The 15537-nt window shown below is 39.3% G+C and overlaps 1 protein-coding gene across 1 annotated transcript in view; it reads right to left on the bottom strand.

Annotated features, from left to right (window-relative positions):
- Nucleotides 1-3758: 3758 nt before the first annotated feature.
- Nucleotides 3759-15537, bottom strand: part of CSTF3 (cleavage stimulation factor subunit 3) — a 72354-nt gene continuing 60575 nt past the window's right edge. The window contains exons 14-21 of the mRNA XM_042906536.1: nucleotides 14952-15095; nucleotides 14219-14321; nucleotides 9761-9830; nucleotides 8191-8386; nucleotides 5908-6061; nucleotides 5090-5184; nucleotides 4888-4948; nucleotides 3759-4475 (exon numbers count right to left, since the gene is read on the bottom strand). Coding sequence (XP_042762470.1) covers nucleotides 4273-4475; nucleotides 4888-4948; nucleotides 5090-5184; nucleotides 5908-6061; nucleotides 8191-8386; nucleotides 9761-9830; nucleotides 14219-14321; nucleotides 14952-15095 — 1026 coding nt within the window. The 3' untranslated portion in view covers nucleotides 3759-4272. The remainder of the gene's footprint in view (nucleotides 4476-4887; nucleotides 4949-5089; nucleotides 5185-5907; nucleotides 6062-8190; nucleotides 8387-9760; nucleotides 9831-14218; nucleotides 14322-14951; nucleotides 15096-15537) is intronic.

Here is a 15537-nt window from a genome sequence, read left to right on the forward strand (position 1 = left end):
TAACTTCTCCCCTTCCTCTCCTCTGTATTATTTGAACTAAATGAATGCATGAATGAACAAATGAAGGACAGTAGATGATGGGCTGTGAAACTCTTACTTAAAGGCACGATCTCATTGAAAACATAATCTAAATAAAGAACCACCATGATGTTTGCAATTGTGTATTATGTTGGATTTTGTATTCTATAACTATTTTAATGGATAGCTTTTTTATTCATAATATTTAAAACAACTTAATGGGATGGAGGAGGAGATACTCTAAACCCATTAAGCCCTTTTACTCTGTCAAATGCTCACTGATCCTTTCAGAAATAGCTAGAGCCCTGGGAATCAAGTGTAAGAAACCTCAACGGGCAGAATGTAGTTACATCTGCCTGTGGTGTGTGTTTCTGTTTACATTGACTTCTGAACCTAAGGACCAGAACTAATCTGTAGGCCTGGTTTGAGTTTGAAATCACATGTGTCTGATTTTATCTCAACTATAAACACTGAGAACCTTTAAGAGCAATTTTTTTTTTTTAATGTTTGAGAGAGTACAAGTGGGGGAAGGGCAGAGAGTGGGAGAGGCAGTGTCCCAAGCAGGCTCTGTGCTATCAGCGCAGAGCCTGACTCGGGGCTCGATCCTGTGAACTGTGAGATCATGACCTGAGCTGGGCCTCTGCTCAACCCACTGAGCCTCTCAGACACCCCAAGCAACTTCTGACCTAAACGCAACCCTGGAATTAAAGAAGCTCCCCCATTTCTGTCTTTTTCATTCATGCCGCCTCTGCTTTCTAAAGTGTGGTCTTCCTTGTGCTCAAAGCAGAACTTTGGTCAGGGCTCAGGGAGGAAAATTTACAAAATGGATGAATTGTTTTTCTTGATTTTTATTCCCAAAGCTTGGTAAGATGGCCCTTTTGTTGAATGTATAAGATTTTACTTAGAACAGGAACATGGTACCTGAGTTTTGTTCCTTGGTATGAATTGTCAGGATTTCTGGGATTTTCATTACACAGAGCTTCGCTTGCTGAGTGTCAGGTAAGAGGACCATCAACATTAATGTAGTTTGCTTTGGGAATTATAAAAAATTTATGAACATGGTAGCTATGTTTTTACTATCCTGTAAATGAACTCTTGGTTTTACATGCTAAGTATAGGGGAATAGAGGGTTCTAAAACTACCAAATAAATTAATATTGACCAAGATTGACATGCTGACAAAAGTGTATTTTTTCATTCTTTCCTAATAGTATGATTTGGTTGTTCAGTTTTACAGTCACTAGGTAGTTACAGCCTTTTACTTTACTCGGTGTGGCAACAGATAAAACCTCTTGAAATTCAGTGCTAAAGGCTGGGGTTTCACTGATTTTTGTTTAGGAAGGACCTAGAAATCCTTACATCTTACCCAGTTCTAGAATTGTCATTGTTATTTTCCCAGTTCTAGAATTGTCTAGAAAATGTCATTGCCTTGATAGAAAGGAAAAATATGGATCTCTTTTGGAAATTTCTTCTGGGTCTAGCAGTATGGATGTATGACAGTTTCTGCACGTGTGGGACTGGCTGTGGCATGAGTGTCTGCACATTAGATTTCCCAGAGTAAGTTCAGCTACTTATTCAACTGTGTCTACAAAAGGAAATGTCAATACTCAGAATCCTGTTAAAAACTAAAAATCCATATGTATTTAGAGCAGAACATTAGAAAATGATTTCTTTTCACAAATAATCCTTTTTATTTTTAAAGATCAGATAACTCTCAGGAGAAAAAAATCTTATACAGTAGGAATAAATGTAATACACATAATGGCTGCTAGTGGCACTTTTCATCAAGGTAGGGAGGTTGTGTGTGTGTGTGTTTGTCTTTGTTATGGTGCTAAAACAGTCATTTTTCATGCATTTGTGTAGCTTTGCTTTGCCGTTCATGCAAACATCGTTGCAGGTCATCACTGGCATTTGGAGCCATTCTTGTCTTTACAACACTACCCAAAGATAGCACCTCAGGAAAGACCCCGTACCTCTGTACTTTAAAGCCTGCAGTGTATTTGGCATTACTTGTACCTTTCAGATTCGTTGTTGAAAACCATATTTAAAAAACGGCTTAAACACGGCTCTTGAGGACAACAGAATCAGAATTAGAGCCAGCAGGCTTCGAAGATATTTTAGCTTTCATGGGAAAATACAAAAGACACATGCTTGTGATTAATGTGTAAATATTACCTGGCTATGTATACATTTATGTAAGAAAATGATTCCAGGTAACCGTTTTTCTATTATAAGTCAGAATTTTATAGAAATATTTAAGGCTGATTTTATTTTATTTTTTATTTTTTTTAATTTTTTTTCAATGTTTTTTTTTTTTTTTTTTTTTTATTTTTGGGACAGAGAGAGACAGAGCATGAACGGGGGAGGGGCAGAGAGAGAGGGAGACACAGAATCGGAAACAGGCTCCAGGCTCCGAGCCATCAGCCCAGAGCCTGACGCGGGGCTCGAACTCACAGACCGCGAGATCGTGACCTGGCTGAAGTCGGACGCTTAACCGACTGCGCCACCCAGGCGCCCCTTAAGGCTGATTTTAAAATGTTGGCTATTTAATCAGTTTTGAATTTAAATTCTAAATTGGGTGCCCAGTATGTAAGGATTTCTTTATAACTGTAATACTTTTCCTTTTTTTTTTTTTTTTTTTTTTTTTTTTTTTTTTTTCCTTACTTTTAGCTTTTATTCTGAATCACAGCCCTTAGGCTCAACTAGTTTTCTGTCAGCAGTTTTTCTTTGTTTGTCTTCTTAAGTTTCTATATTTCGAGAGCGTGTGTGAGCGGGGGAAGGGGGAAGAGGGAGAAAGAATCTTAAGCAAACTCCACGCTCAGTGCAGAGCCCGACACAGGGCTTGATCTCACGATTACAGTATCACAACCTGAGCTGATCTCAAGAGTCAGATGCTTAACTGAAAGAGCCACCCAGGCACCCCTGTCTAGTGGTTTTTCTAGAAATGAGTCAGAGGAGGTACTGTTGCTAACAAGGAGTGGAACCTAATTCTTTGGACTTACAATTTAATGCTGTGTGTAGGTCATAAAGAACTTGTTCTTGACCACTAAGCATTGCTTTTAAGAGAGATGAAAGGTAAAATATCTGCCTCAGATTGGGATAAGTATGTTCATATTTGAGGATTTCTGAAATGTTTAATTTGCCTCCTAACGTTAGATCCCTCATGTTTTCAGTTAGTACTAAGACCAGGAAAGGACATGTAGTTATGTATACATATAGTAAATACAAGGTGACTTTTCTTTGTATTGTCATCTATTTTTAAATGGTATTGGTTGAATAAGTTGCTGCTTTATTATTTATTTATGTTTGCTTGTTTATGAGAGACAGGGCACAAGCAGGGGAGGGGCAGAGAGAGAAGGAGACACAGAATCTAAGCAGGCTCCAGGCTCCGAGCTGTCAGCACAGAGCCCGACGTGGGGCTCGAACTCACGAACCGTGAGTCGTGACCTGAGCTGAAGTCAGACGCTTAACTGACTGAGCCACCCAGGCGCCCCGTAAGTCTCTATTTTAAATACATTCTTCTTAAAAAAAATATTTGTGAGAAAGAGTGAGCAGGGGAGGGGCAGAGAGAGAGGGAGAGAAGGAATCCATGCTGTCGGCTCAGAGCCTGATGTGTGGCTTGAAGTCACGAACTGTGAGATCGTGACCTGAACTGAAACCAAGAGTCGGATACTTAATTGACTGAGCCACCCAGGTGCCCCTTAAATACGTTCTGAATGGAGGAAGCAGCAGGAGGCATGACATTTTTGAGATCCTTTTATTTTTTAAAGGATTGTTTTAAAATTTTAAACTACAAAACAGATTCCATACATTCTGCCATAAATAAAAACAAACAATAAGGCAGGACTCTACATAAGCAAACTGAGAACAACTGTTTTCAGAAAATGTGATAAAATGCTTTACAATCATAAGCCATCCAGTTTTTAAAATAAAACTGTTGAAAACTCACAAGTCTTCAAGCGGCACATACAAGACACCCTTGAAGAGGGAACAAAATGTGGTTCTGCCATTTTGTGCTGTTCTCACATTTTTGAAAACCTAATTCTGCTTACAGCATAGGTCTGTTCTGTATTCTAAATTTCACACAGGTTGGTTTGTTTTTTCTCAAGAACCATATGATAGAGGCACCAATGACAATACAACTTTGTTTCCAAGGACCTTGTAACAAAGCATTGTCTCTTTTAAACATATGACTTAAGAGGCAAAAAGGGAATCCTGGATAAGTTTCCTTTCAGAGGCAGGACTGGAGCCGGCTTCACCGAATTCGCTTCTGCTGCCGCGCTCTGTAAATGTCATGAACAGGAGGGACGACAGCTCCCTTTTCTTCATCTTCGTCTGAATCCTCGTTGGGCCTTTTGACGGCCTTGGCGAGTACTGCGTTGCTTTCCACTGGGCCATTGCCCTCTACAGCCAGCTCCGGGGCGCCGCCGGTGATGATCCTCACAGCTTCCTCCACAGCTACGCAAACAAAACGGAAAGGACTGTTGGAGGAGCTTTCAGAGTCCGCTCCTGTGAAAGACTTTCCTGCTATTGGACACTTTACAGTTGATTTCATAGCCTACTATTAGCAGAGCAAGGGAGAGCAGTAGTGATACTACATAATTAAAGACCAAAGCTGCTCTTAAAATTACTTTCAAAAGCCAACTCGCAGTGCATGTTCACATGAATAGAAAAGACCCACTTTTTACTCAGTGACATTAGGATATGAACAAGCCTCTCTGTATCAAAGAGGGTTTGGATCGCTCTGAGGGTTCATTGTACTCCTGCAAGATGGCTAGCTGGATTGGGAAACCTCAGTGGCAAAGAATAACCATCTCCTGCCTGGGAGATCACGTGAGTTCGGCTCTAGGGTGGAGCTGTCGTCACTTACTATTTGGTATCTTGCATCTTCGGAAAATCTCCATCAGTTCATCCACTTGTACAAAAGGACCCTGTTGTGACACAAATTTTAATCCCCAATAATCTGACAAGTTAGAATTGTGCTACTTTACATTTCCCGTGAGACAAGAAAAGAAGCACACAGTTTTTATAACCCATAGAGCAAGCATCTATCAGGAAGACAATAAACAAACCTGGAAGCAGATGGGAGGAGGGAGAAGTTTCATTAAAACGACGGCTGCAGGTGGTACTGGGAATACGCCACCGGGGACCGGGTGTAAGCCTGGTGCTGTGAGAGAAGAAAGGGTGGGAATCAAATAGGATGTAAGAATTTCTATAAACAGCTGAAATAAATCCGTAAGAAGTAATTTATACATAAAGTTCTAGGTCTATGTTGTTTTGTTCTGGACATCTTAAATTGTTTTTAGTGCTTTACGTGTTTGACCAAACTAAAGTGGATGAGACAGAGCAGTCTCAACCCCATGGCCACTGGGAGGCAGAAAAGTTAACAAGTGACTTTGAGTAAGACAACCCGGGGGCTGAGCTTGAGTCAGTTTTTGTCAGAGACCATTTCTAAGCCTCATAAATCAGGTGTTCAGCAATCCTGTTTAAAGTCCATTACTCAACAACATAATCATAAGGGCCTTGTTCCACACAGGATCTAGAGGGGCTACTACCCATCAGTAAGTATAAATGATACCAAATAGCATCACGCAGTAAGTTTCCAGTTGTACAGGTAACTTGTATGTAGCAGCATTTCTGAAGACTGTCTAATGTCACTGCCAAAATGGGTTACTAGAATCTGGATCATTGAGGGTTTTTTTGTTGTTGTTGTTGTTTTTAAAGACATTCTTAACTCTTCTTCAAAGATTGCAGCCAAGTCACTTGTCATGGTCACCCTGAGTCTAATAATTAACCTACAATGGAAAGGTCACATCACTCCCCCACCCCCACCTCTGGATTTAAATCAACAAACAGAGGTCTCAGTACTGGATCTAAAGTCATGGCTTACGTGCTAAATGTCGTGGCTGAAATGGAATCATCTGCTGAGTGTCTGGTTTAGGGTATTCTGGTTTTCTATCCACTTCATCTTTCAGAACAGGCACTATAGAAGGAGCTACAACTGGGTCTGGAATTATAGCTGCTAGCTTAGCCCGGGAGACATCCTGAAAATGCAGAACAGAAGAATCCTAAACCTGAAAAAGGGACTTAGAGTATAATTGTGCAGTTCTACAGTCTTGAGGATACACTGTGAATCACTGGGTTAAAACCACAGAAAGAGAACCAAGAGGGATAAGTAAGAATCTGATGGTAAAGACGGTTAAATACTCAATAAGGAATGCTACGCAGGTGTTTCATAACCTTCCCCTAACCCTGGGTAAGAAATCATTAGACTCCACGTTACCAGGTAGGACATTTGTGGGCTAGATACAAGATTTTCTGGGTAGATACTTATGACTGGGCCAGGTAGAGAGTGGGGTAATTTACAATTTTAGGTATTTTTCTGACTCTTCCCTTCTACTAGAATTGAACAGTATGAATTTAAGTGAAGCTGGGTTAAGTGAAGTCCTGCTTTATGAAAACTAAAACAGTCACTTAGTTATAAGGTTTTGTTAGCAAAATAAAAGATTATCCCCAACCTATTGTTACAGGGGAGAAGAAATATATATGGAGCAGCCACTATTTGTCCAGATGGTTTTAGCCATTTATTCCCTCTTTGATGAGCCCAATAGTAGCCTCTCCATTTTCTAGAAGGGACTGAAGCTCAAAGAGGGTCGGATATTTTCAAGGTCCTATAGCTAAAAAGTAGAGTGAGGACTGGGGGCACAGGCCTCTGACCTCAAACCCATCCACCATCCTCTTTTATAGTTTATCAGCAATGCCCCACCAGGGCTGAGAACAATTCTCTAAGATGGATGAAAAGGAGCAGTGTGGCCACCTAGCAGTGGAGGCCCCGTCCCCGAGGAGTTCCTCTGCTACAGGCACTGGCATCAGCCTGCCTGACCACAACCAGAAGAGCCCCTTTTGCCACCCTCAACAGGTAGAAGAGCATTTTGCTTTCTCAACCTTTGTTCAAATGCAGTTGGTGGCAGATCTAAATGAGTAGGCCCACTGGGAATTGCTTTTTTTCTCTTCCCTTCTCCCATTATATATACACTCTAGTACATTTAATCTTTCTCCCCAAAAATGAGAGAGTAGAAATAGAAATATGGGATGGAGAATTCATATTTAAGAAGTAGTTCTACTTGGAAAGAGTAAGGTCTATTTTCCTTCATTTCCATTTTCATCTTGGTAAAGTTGAAATGGTCTTTGCTAATAACTTCACATAGCGGGGTCTTAAAAGGTCTTTTGCTTTTCATTGAGAAGTACTTAAACTAGAAGCAGAACTCAATCATTCCTGAGCAGTAACCCCTAAGTTACAGAATAGGGATCTGGGACTGGCACAGAACTGGGGTTTCCATTAATAAAAAGGTCTGAAGTTCATGTATGGGTAATTTTTCTCAAACATTTAAATCTGGTTCACACACCAGACCAGCAAGACCTGGTGAGGAAATGGAGAATGATAGTCAGGAACATCGTAATGCTGGTTGGCATAAGGGGACCAACCTAAGATTCTGTGGATATAGCTTCCCTTTGGGTTTCCATCTTGGTCTTTGTTTTCATGACACGGGGGGGGGGGGGGGGGGGGGGGAATCAAGAAATGATAGAATAATATTTTTCTCAGCCAGGGCTATTATTGATGGAGCTGTATAAACCTTAATGTCTTTCCCCCTGACCTGAACAGGTTCAGGGCCAGATTTCTTTTCTTATGACTCAGATGTCTATGAAGAGTTCCATTCCTAGATAAGCTAATTTCCTGAAGAGCCCCCCTGAAGTACTGTTTTGAGATACAAATCTCTGAGGGAACTGTACTGATTTATAAATAAGTAGTGAGGGTTCTTCATTATACCCACAGGAACTACATTTGGTTTAAGAGCTATCAAAACACGTTCATCGTTTTAAGAACTATTAGAAATTTTCTTCCTTCCACAATACCTTCATCTGCCCACGGGACAGAAGATACAGGGTGTTGACAATGTCATGGGAAGGACGTAAGCATTTGTTAAATCTCATTCTTTTGAATGAGTGTTTCAAAATCAAGAAAAATCCCTGAACTTTTTTCCTGTTTTCTGGAAAACTATTCTGAAACTAATTTCTATTTCAGAATTTGCTTTAGAGGTATGTGTATCCATGAGCTATTCTAAAACATGGGAAAAGTAGGGACACGACACACATCTTGATCCTAAGTACATACCTTATAACCAAGCGCTTTTAGTTCACTTGCAGAGCAAGGATATAAATCCATGAACTTGTATCTGTCCACCAGCAAAGCTGTTTCTTTGCCTTCATACTCTTCTTTGAATGCTGTAAACCGTCTCTTCTCCACTTTCAGTATACTAGCTAGATCACCGATATTGCTTTCGAAAGCTAGAAATCGGGCCCAGATTTCTCTGTAATAAGTATAATCAGTACTTCATTATTCTGGGTTTGGAACAGGGAGCCCATTTACAAAAAAAGCCTTAAGGTCCCGCCTTCCCTTTTAATTACAAAAAGCTCTTATTAAACTATAGGGCAGTATAACAAATACCTATATATCATCATTAAGATTTAATCGTTAATATTTTGCAGTACTTAATCTTTTGATGAAGTATTTGAAAGTGAATTATAGACATCATAACACTTCGCCCTGCACAGTAGTATATATATAAGCCCTTTTTTGAGTTTTTGCTTATTTAGCACATTTTCCTATCCCCTGTGGTAAGAGCACATTTGCCTTAAAGAAGGTAAACTTTAGCAGGGAGAGCTGAAAAAGGAACATACACAGATTTCCAATTTCTCCTGAATAATGTGGCTTTTTGTTTAGTGGCATGAATTATTCTGTAGAATACATTCTTCACTCAATGTATGAATAAAAATATATTCTAAAATCTAATATTGCTGTTTTTTCTTAACAGATTATTTGGGACGTATTTTTACCTCAGCACTGTTATAACAGCCAAAATTAATTCTGAGACTCTACTTAACTGTCACTAAGCACCTTTGTGCTAAAGTAACATACTGAATGCCTACTACATACCAGGAATAGGGCTATCACGAAAAGTCCACAGTGGTAGACATTATTGTTACTCAATGACATAAGGTTTGGAAAGGTCATGAAATCTGCCCAAGGTGTAATCAAAGGGCTGAGCTGGAATTTGAACCCAAGACTCCAAAGCCTTATTTATACTGTAGCTCTACACCATGTTCCTCTGGTAAAACTGATGATGGAGTCAAAAGCATAAACCAGGGATGTAATATGTCTGGTGTAACTTTTAATATGTAAGAGTCACTGCTCTTGAGTAACAAAACTTTCAGAACTTTATTTGTTCATGTTAATTTCTAGAGGCATAGTCAAGTAGGAAGATATATTAAAATAATAAATTGCTAACACATCTCTTAAATATGTAATCAGTAGGCAAACACTTTTTAAAAATCTTAAAAAAGAGGGCGTCTGGGTAGCTCAGTTAAGTGTCTGACTCTTGATTTCAGCTCGGGTCATGATCTCATGTTTTGTGAGATCAAGCCCCGAGTCGGGCTCTGTACTGATAGTGTGGAGTATGCTTGGGATTCTCTCTCTTCCCCTCCCACTCTCGCACTCGATCAAAAATAAACTTAAAAATTTTAAACAGGTATGAAAATATTACAGGTAGGCATTTGTAAAGTAAGCTTCAAGGGAAAAGGGAAACATCTCCTGAAATTATACTCAAGAAATGTTCATCCACAGATCACAAATTCAAGTATTAAAGCTGCCATTAGAACCCAACCAAGTTTTCCCAACAGCTTACCCAGACTTCTCTGGAGGAAGGCTTCCAGATGTTAAAACGCGTTCAAACAAAACTCGTGTATTATTGTCCTCTAGGATATTAAAAAAGATATTAAATATTAAAATTGTTTTATAATCAACAGTGTATTTGCACATGCATGATCTCCTATAATTCTCATAAAAGTCCTATGCAGAAAGGTAACCATTACCCCAATGTTTATAGATGGGTTAACCTGGGGTTCAAAAGGATTGAGTTGATCTGGCTCACTATTACTGAATAACAGCTGTAACTGGAAGCCAGGTCTTTTTACCTGTAGTTCACCCCTCCTTCTGTATATACTGCAGTTATAATGTCTAATGATTTATAACAGTATGATATCTAAATGAGGTATCCCACTGGCCTTTTAAAAATAACAAAAATTAGGGGTGCCTGGGTGGCTCAGTCAGTTAAGCATCAGGCTCTTGGTTTTGGCTCAGGTCATCATCTCACAGTTGTAGGGTTGAGACCCATGTCAGGCTCTGAGCTGACAGCATGGAGACTGCTTGGGATTCTCTCTCTCTCTGCCCCTCCTCCACTCATGCTCACGTGCTCTCGCTCACTCTAAGTAAATAAACTTAAAAAAAATTTTTTTTAAATAAAAATAACTTACGTATGTGCTGACATTGTGTCAGACTACTGATATTTTTTAAGTACGTGGACTGTGATGGGTGGCACGCTCAAATTTATATACTGGTGATTTTCTTATTTTGCAGTACCAGGACTGCTCTCTACATAACTACTTTAAATTCTTATATAGGTACAATTAAAACTGAAGTCTTGGGAGGTCCTCTGTAGCTGGAAGCAGGAAAATAACACTTCTTGTTAAGGGATATATTAAAATTTAAGAATTCAGGGGCACCTGGGTGGCTCAGTTGGTCAGGTCATGATCTCACAGTTTGTGGGTTCAAGCCCTGCGTCGGGCTCTGTGCTGACAGCTCAGAGCCTGGAGCCTGCTTCGGATTCTGTGTCTCCCTCCCTCTTTGCCTGCCCCTGCTCACGTGTTCTCTCAAAATAAACATTTAAAAAAAATTTTTTTAAGGAATTTTTTTAAAGAATTCAGCAGTAAATTTACTAACAATGAATTTTATATTTAAAACAGGTGCACTAATGCTCTGGTTTCTCTTCAGATCGTATAAATCTTTCGCCTTTTAAAACAGGTGCACTTATGGTATATAAACTATACCTCAATAAAGTTGTTTGAAAAAAATCCAGCAGTGTTAGTTTTTATTGACTCTAGGTAGTTATTCAGTTTTTACTACATGACCGTATGCAAACTAAAACCAAGAGATTAAAATATTTTATTCTTTTCACTTTAATCCAAGCTTTGCTCCAGACACTTTCTACCATTCCACATAAGTTTCCCACTGCTTTTCATGCTGTGTTCTCTACCGGCAAGAATGCATTTTCCTACATCTTTTCCTGGCTAACTATGTTCATCCTTTAAGACCCATCTCATGTTGCCTCTAGAATGCCACTGTCCAACAGAAATACAATGCAAGCTAACATAAGTATTTTAAATTTTCTGCTAGCCCCATTTAAAAGAGTAAAAACAGGTGAAATTAATTTTAATATATTTTACTTAACCCAATATATCTAAATTATTTTAGCATGTAATTAATATGAAAAATTAAGATATTTTACTTTTTTTTTCTTTTTTTGGTATTGAGTCTTTGAAATCTGGTATGTATTTTATTTATTTATTTATTTTTTATTTATTTATTTTAACGTTTTATTTATTTTTGAGACCGGGAGAGACAGAGGATGAACAGGGGAGGGTCAGAGAGAGGGAGACACAGAATCTGAAACAGGCTCCAGGCTCTGAGCGGTCAGCACAGAGCCCGACATGGGGCTCGAACTCACGGACCGAGAGATCATGACCTGAGCTGAAGTCGGCCGCTTAACCGACTGAGCCACCCAGGCACCGCTGGTATGTATTTTACACTCACACCACATCTCATTTTGGCCTAGCCACATTCCTTTTTTTTTTTTTTTTTTTAATGAAATGTTTTATTTATTTATTTATTAATTATGTTTGAGACAGAGTCAGAGTGTGAGCAGAGGAAGAACAGAGAGGGAGGGAGACACAGAATCTGAAACAGGCTCCAGGCTCTGAGCTGTCAGCACAGAGCCCCATGAGGGGCTTGAGCTCACAAACTGCGAGATCATGACCTGAGCTGAAGTCCGGCACTGACCCAACTGAGCCACCCACATGCCCCTGGCCTTAGCCATATTTCGAGTGCTCAATAATCAGTAGTCTAGTGGCTGCTATAACTGCACAGCACAGCTTCAGAACTTAAATTGTACTTTCTTCTCTGTGCTTCCAAAGTGCTGTACTTCATTCAGGGCTCTATTATAGCAGAACATTTTTTTTATGATTTTGCCACTATCATCATAACTAGTTCACATTTACAGTATACACACCACATTCCATATAGAGGTCAACCACATGCAAAAACACATTTAATCCCCATTTAATCCTCTCAACAATCCTACAAGAGGCATTCTTATTATGACTGGTCTGCAGATGAGAAATTGGAAAACAGATTTACACCTAACCCAAGAACTAATGCTACAATTAAACACCAGACATTGATATAGTTATGTTTACACATTGGATTCCCTCATGAGAATGCTCTGATAGGAATAGAGTCCTAGTCACCTTTGTATTCCTGGACTCTAGTAACCAGAAGGTCCTGAAGGTACTGAATAGATGATGAATAGATAGATGGATGGATGGACGGATGGATGAACAAATGAATGAACTATGTAAAACACTGATGTTGGAAGACAATGCTTATATCATATATCGGCATTTAAAATTTTTTTTAATGTTTGTTTATTTTTGAGAGGGAGACAGAGTGCAAGTACGGGAAGGATAAAGAGAGGGGGAGACACAGGATCTGAGGCAGGCTCCAGACTCTGAGCTGTCAGCACAGCTCGAACTCACGAGAGCGGTGAGATAATGACCTGAGCCAAAGTTGGATGCTTAACGAACTGAGCCACCTAGGCGCCCGGCATCCACATTTTTAGAATAACATATATATACTAGTAGTTATTCTATTTTTTTAAGTTATATTTATTTTGAGATAGAGGGTGTGCCCAAATTGGGAAGGGGCAGAGACAGAGGGAGAGAGAATCCCAAGTAGGCTCTGTTCTGTCAGCATAGAGCCAGGGCAGGGCTTGAACTCACTAATGGTTGAGATCATGACCTGAGCTGAAATCAAGAATTGGATGCTTAACTGAGCTACCCAGGTGCCCCTACTAGTAGGTATTCTAAAAAAATCAAAATAGTTTGCAATTGGTGAGGAATATTAATTCTATATGAGAAAATTATTTTTAATTAAATGCTCCATGTCTCATTTTCTGGAGTTCAGTCCTTTTCCAGAGTGTAGAATCACTAAGCTAAAATATAAAATCATTCTTAAGTTTTATTCCTCTCTACTTATATAAAGAATGTTATCTCATTCAAAGCATTGATATATACCTGTGATATCTAACTCATTTACATGACTCATAATTGTATATTTCTTTATTAAACCAATTTCTATACCAGATCACTGCTGGCCAAGAAATTACATATCCTGGACTGTGGGTAACTAGACCAAATGAGACATCTACATGTACCTGAATCCCCTAGCTCAGTGCCTGGGAAAAGGTCGATCTCAGTAAAGGATGGCTATTATTATTAATACAACAGGACAGGGAAATAAAGATGGGAATAAACCTAATGTTTCTTTTTGAAATCTCTTCCCCAGTAAGCTGTAAGCAGTTCACTTTACTACTTTGTCATTTTTGAGTTTTGGTGGCTAGAGATTTGTTTTGTATTCCTCCACCCGCACCCAGGAAACAAGAGATGATTTGCCCAGAGTCGTTGGAGATGACCGTAAATAACTGTGTCTCCCAAGTCTGAATTTGAGGCTTTATCCTATTACTGATGTGACTTCACTGATGACGTATTAAAGATCATTCTGTAGAGTCAAAAGGCACTTACCATTACTCAAATACAAATTCACGGTTGATAGGCAACAGATATTTCTTGAGTGCTTATTAAGTGCCTGGTTCTGGTGTGATGACAGAATTGTAATACATTTGAGAAAGAAAGAAACCCATTTTCAGAGAATGATATTGATGGTTTAATATTACATAGCCAGGGGTGCCCCCGCATGGCTCAGTCGGTTAAGCATCAGACTCTTGATTTTGGCTCAGGTCATGATGTCGCGGGTTTGTGCAATCAAGCCCCGTGTCGGACTCTGCACTGGTAGTGTGGAGCCTGCTTGAGATTCTCATTCTCCCTCTCTCTCTCCCTTTCTCTCTCTCTCTCTCTCTCTCTCTCTCTCTCTCCCCCTCTCTGCCCCTCCCCCACTCACACTCATGCTCTCTCAAAATAAATAAATAAATTTTAAAAATTACATAACCATTATAGATCTAGAATTGACTTACCATTGAGGTGAGAAAGATAGTCAATATAGGCCAACACATATTCTGGAATGTCTCCATATTTCTTTAGACCCAGTTCAAAAATTTTAAAGGCAACAGATTTGTCCTAGAAGTAGAGAGGAATGTACTGATTTCCATAAAATGTCAGAAAAGATACTCAAAAGAATATTAAAACTACAACACCTAAACAAGTTACATTAAATATTAAAGTGGAAACTAAAATCATATTAAGTAAAAATTGCTGAGCTAAAAAAAACCAAGGGGCTTAAATAAGGTATAAATAAGCAGGCAGTGGGGATTTGGATGATGTTTCATATAATTTTACACAGATACACTTGGACTTCCTTTATGATATGGAGCAATTAAAACTTAATGACAGGGGGTGCCTGGGTGGTTCAGCTGGTTAAATGTCTGATGTTTGGTCTTGGCTCAGGTCTTGATCTCATGGTTGTGAGTTCAAGCCCCATGGTGGGCTCCACACTGGGCGTGAAGCCTACTTAAAAAACAAGAAACAAAAACAAAATAACAGAAGGGGCTGGCTCAGTCAAAAGAGCATGTGACTTTTGATCTTGGTTGTGAGTTCAAGCCCCATGTTGGGTGTAGAGATTACTTAAAAATATCTTAAAACAAAAAACAAAAAACAAAAAACCTTAATGACAGAAACCAGGACTATCTTTCTTTTAATTAATGTATCTCAGATGAAGGAAATATTTTACCTTTATATTTCAGCACTTACCTTACTACAGTAATACTCCATGAGTGCTGCAGTAACATAGACATGGTGGCGGGTTCTGGTATCTTCTCTTGCTTTTTTAAATATCATTCTTCCAGATTTGATACCTTCTGCTCTTCTCGCAAATTTCATATATTGGATATATACCTATGGAAAAACATAAAATGTTTATTTATTTTTGAGAGAGAGAGGGGAGAGAGTGTGAGTTGGGGCAGGGAGGCAGAGAGAGAGGGAAACACAGAATCTGAAGCAGGCCCCAGGCTCCGAGCTGTTGGCACAGAACCCGACATGGGGCTTAAACTCATAAGCTGCAAGATCATGACCTGAGCTGAAGTCAGACACTTAACCGACTGAGCCACCCAGACGCCCCAAAAGCATTTCTTTTCTACAGATTAGCCTAATGTGATCCCTGTAGCATCCAATACAGTCTCACTTTATTCCTATACTAGTATGTTTCCTATCTAAGAAAGCAATCTTGAATACCCAAGACAACAGAAAGTAAGCTTATAGATAGTGCTCTACTTAAATCCACAAGCAAAGTTTTTCTGGTATTAAAGATGCGTACAAATAAATTTTTAAAAACTGATAC

Source organism: Panthera leo, chromosome D1 (assembly GCF_018350215.1).
Source record: "Panthera leo isolate Ple1 chromosome D1, P.leo_Ple1_pat1.1, whole genome shotgun sequence".
Classification (NCBI taxonomy): domain Eukaryota; kingdom Metazoa; phylum Chordata; class Mammalia; order Carnivora; family Felidae; genus Panthera; species Panthera leo.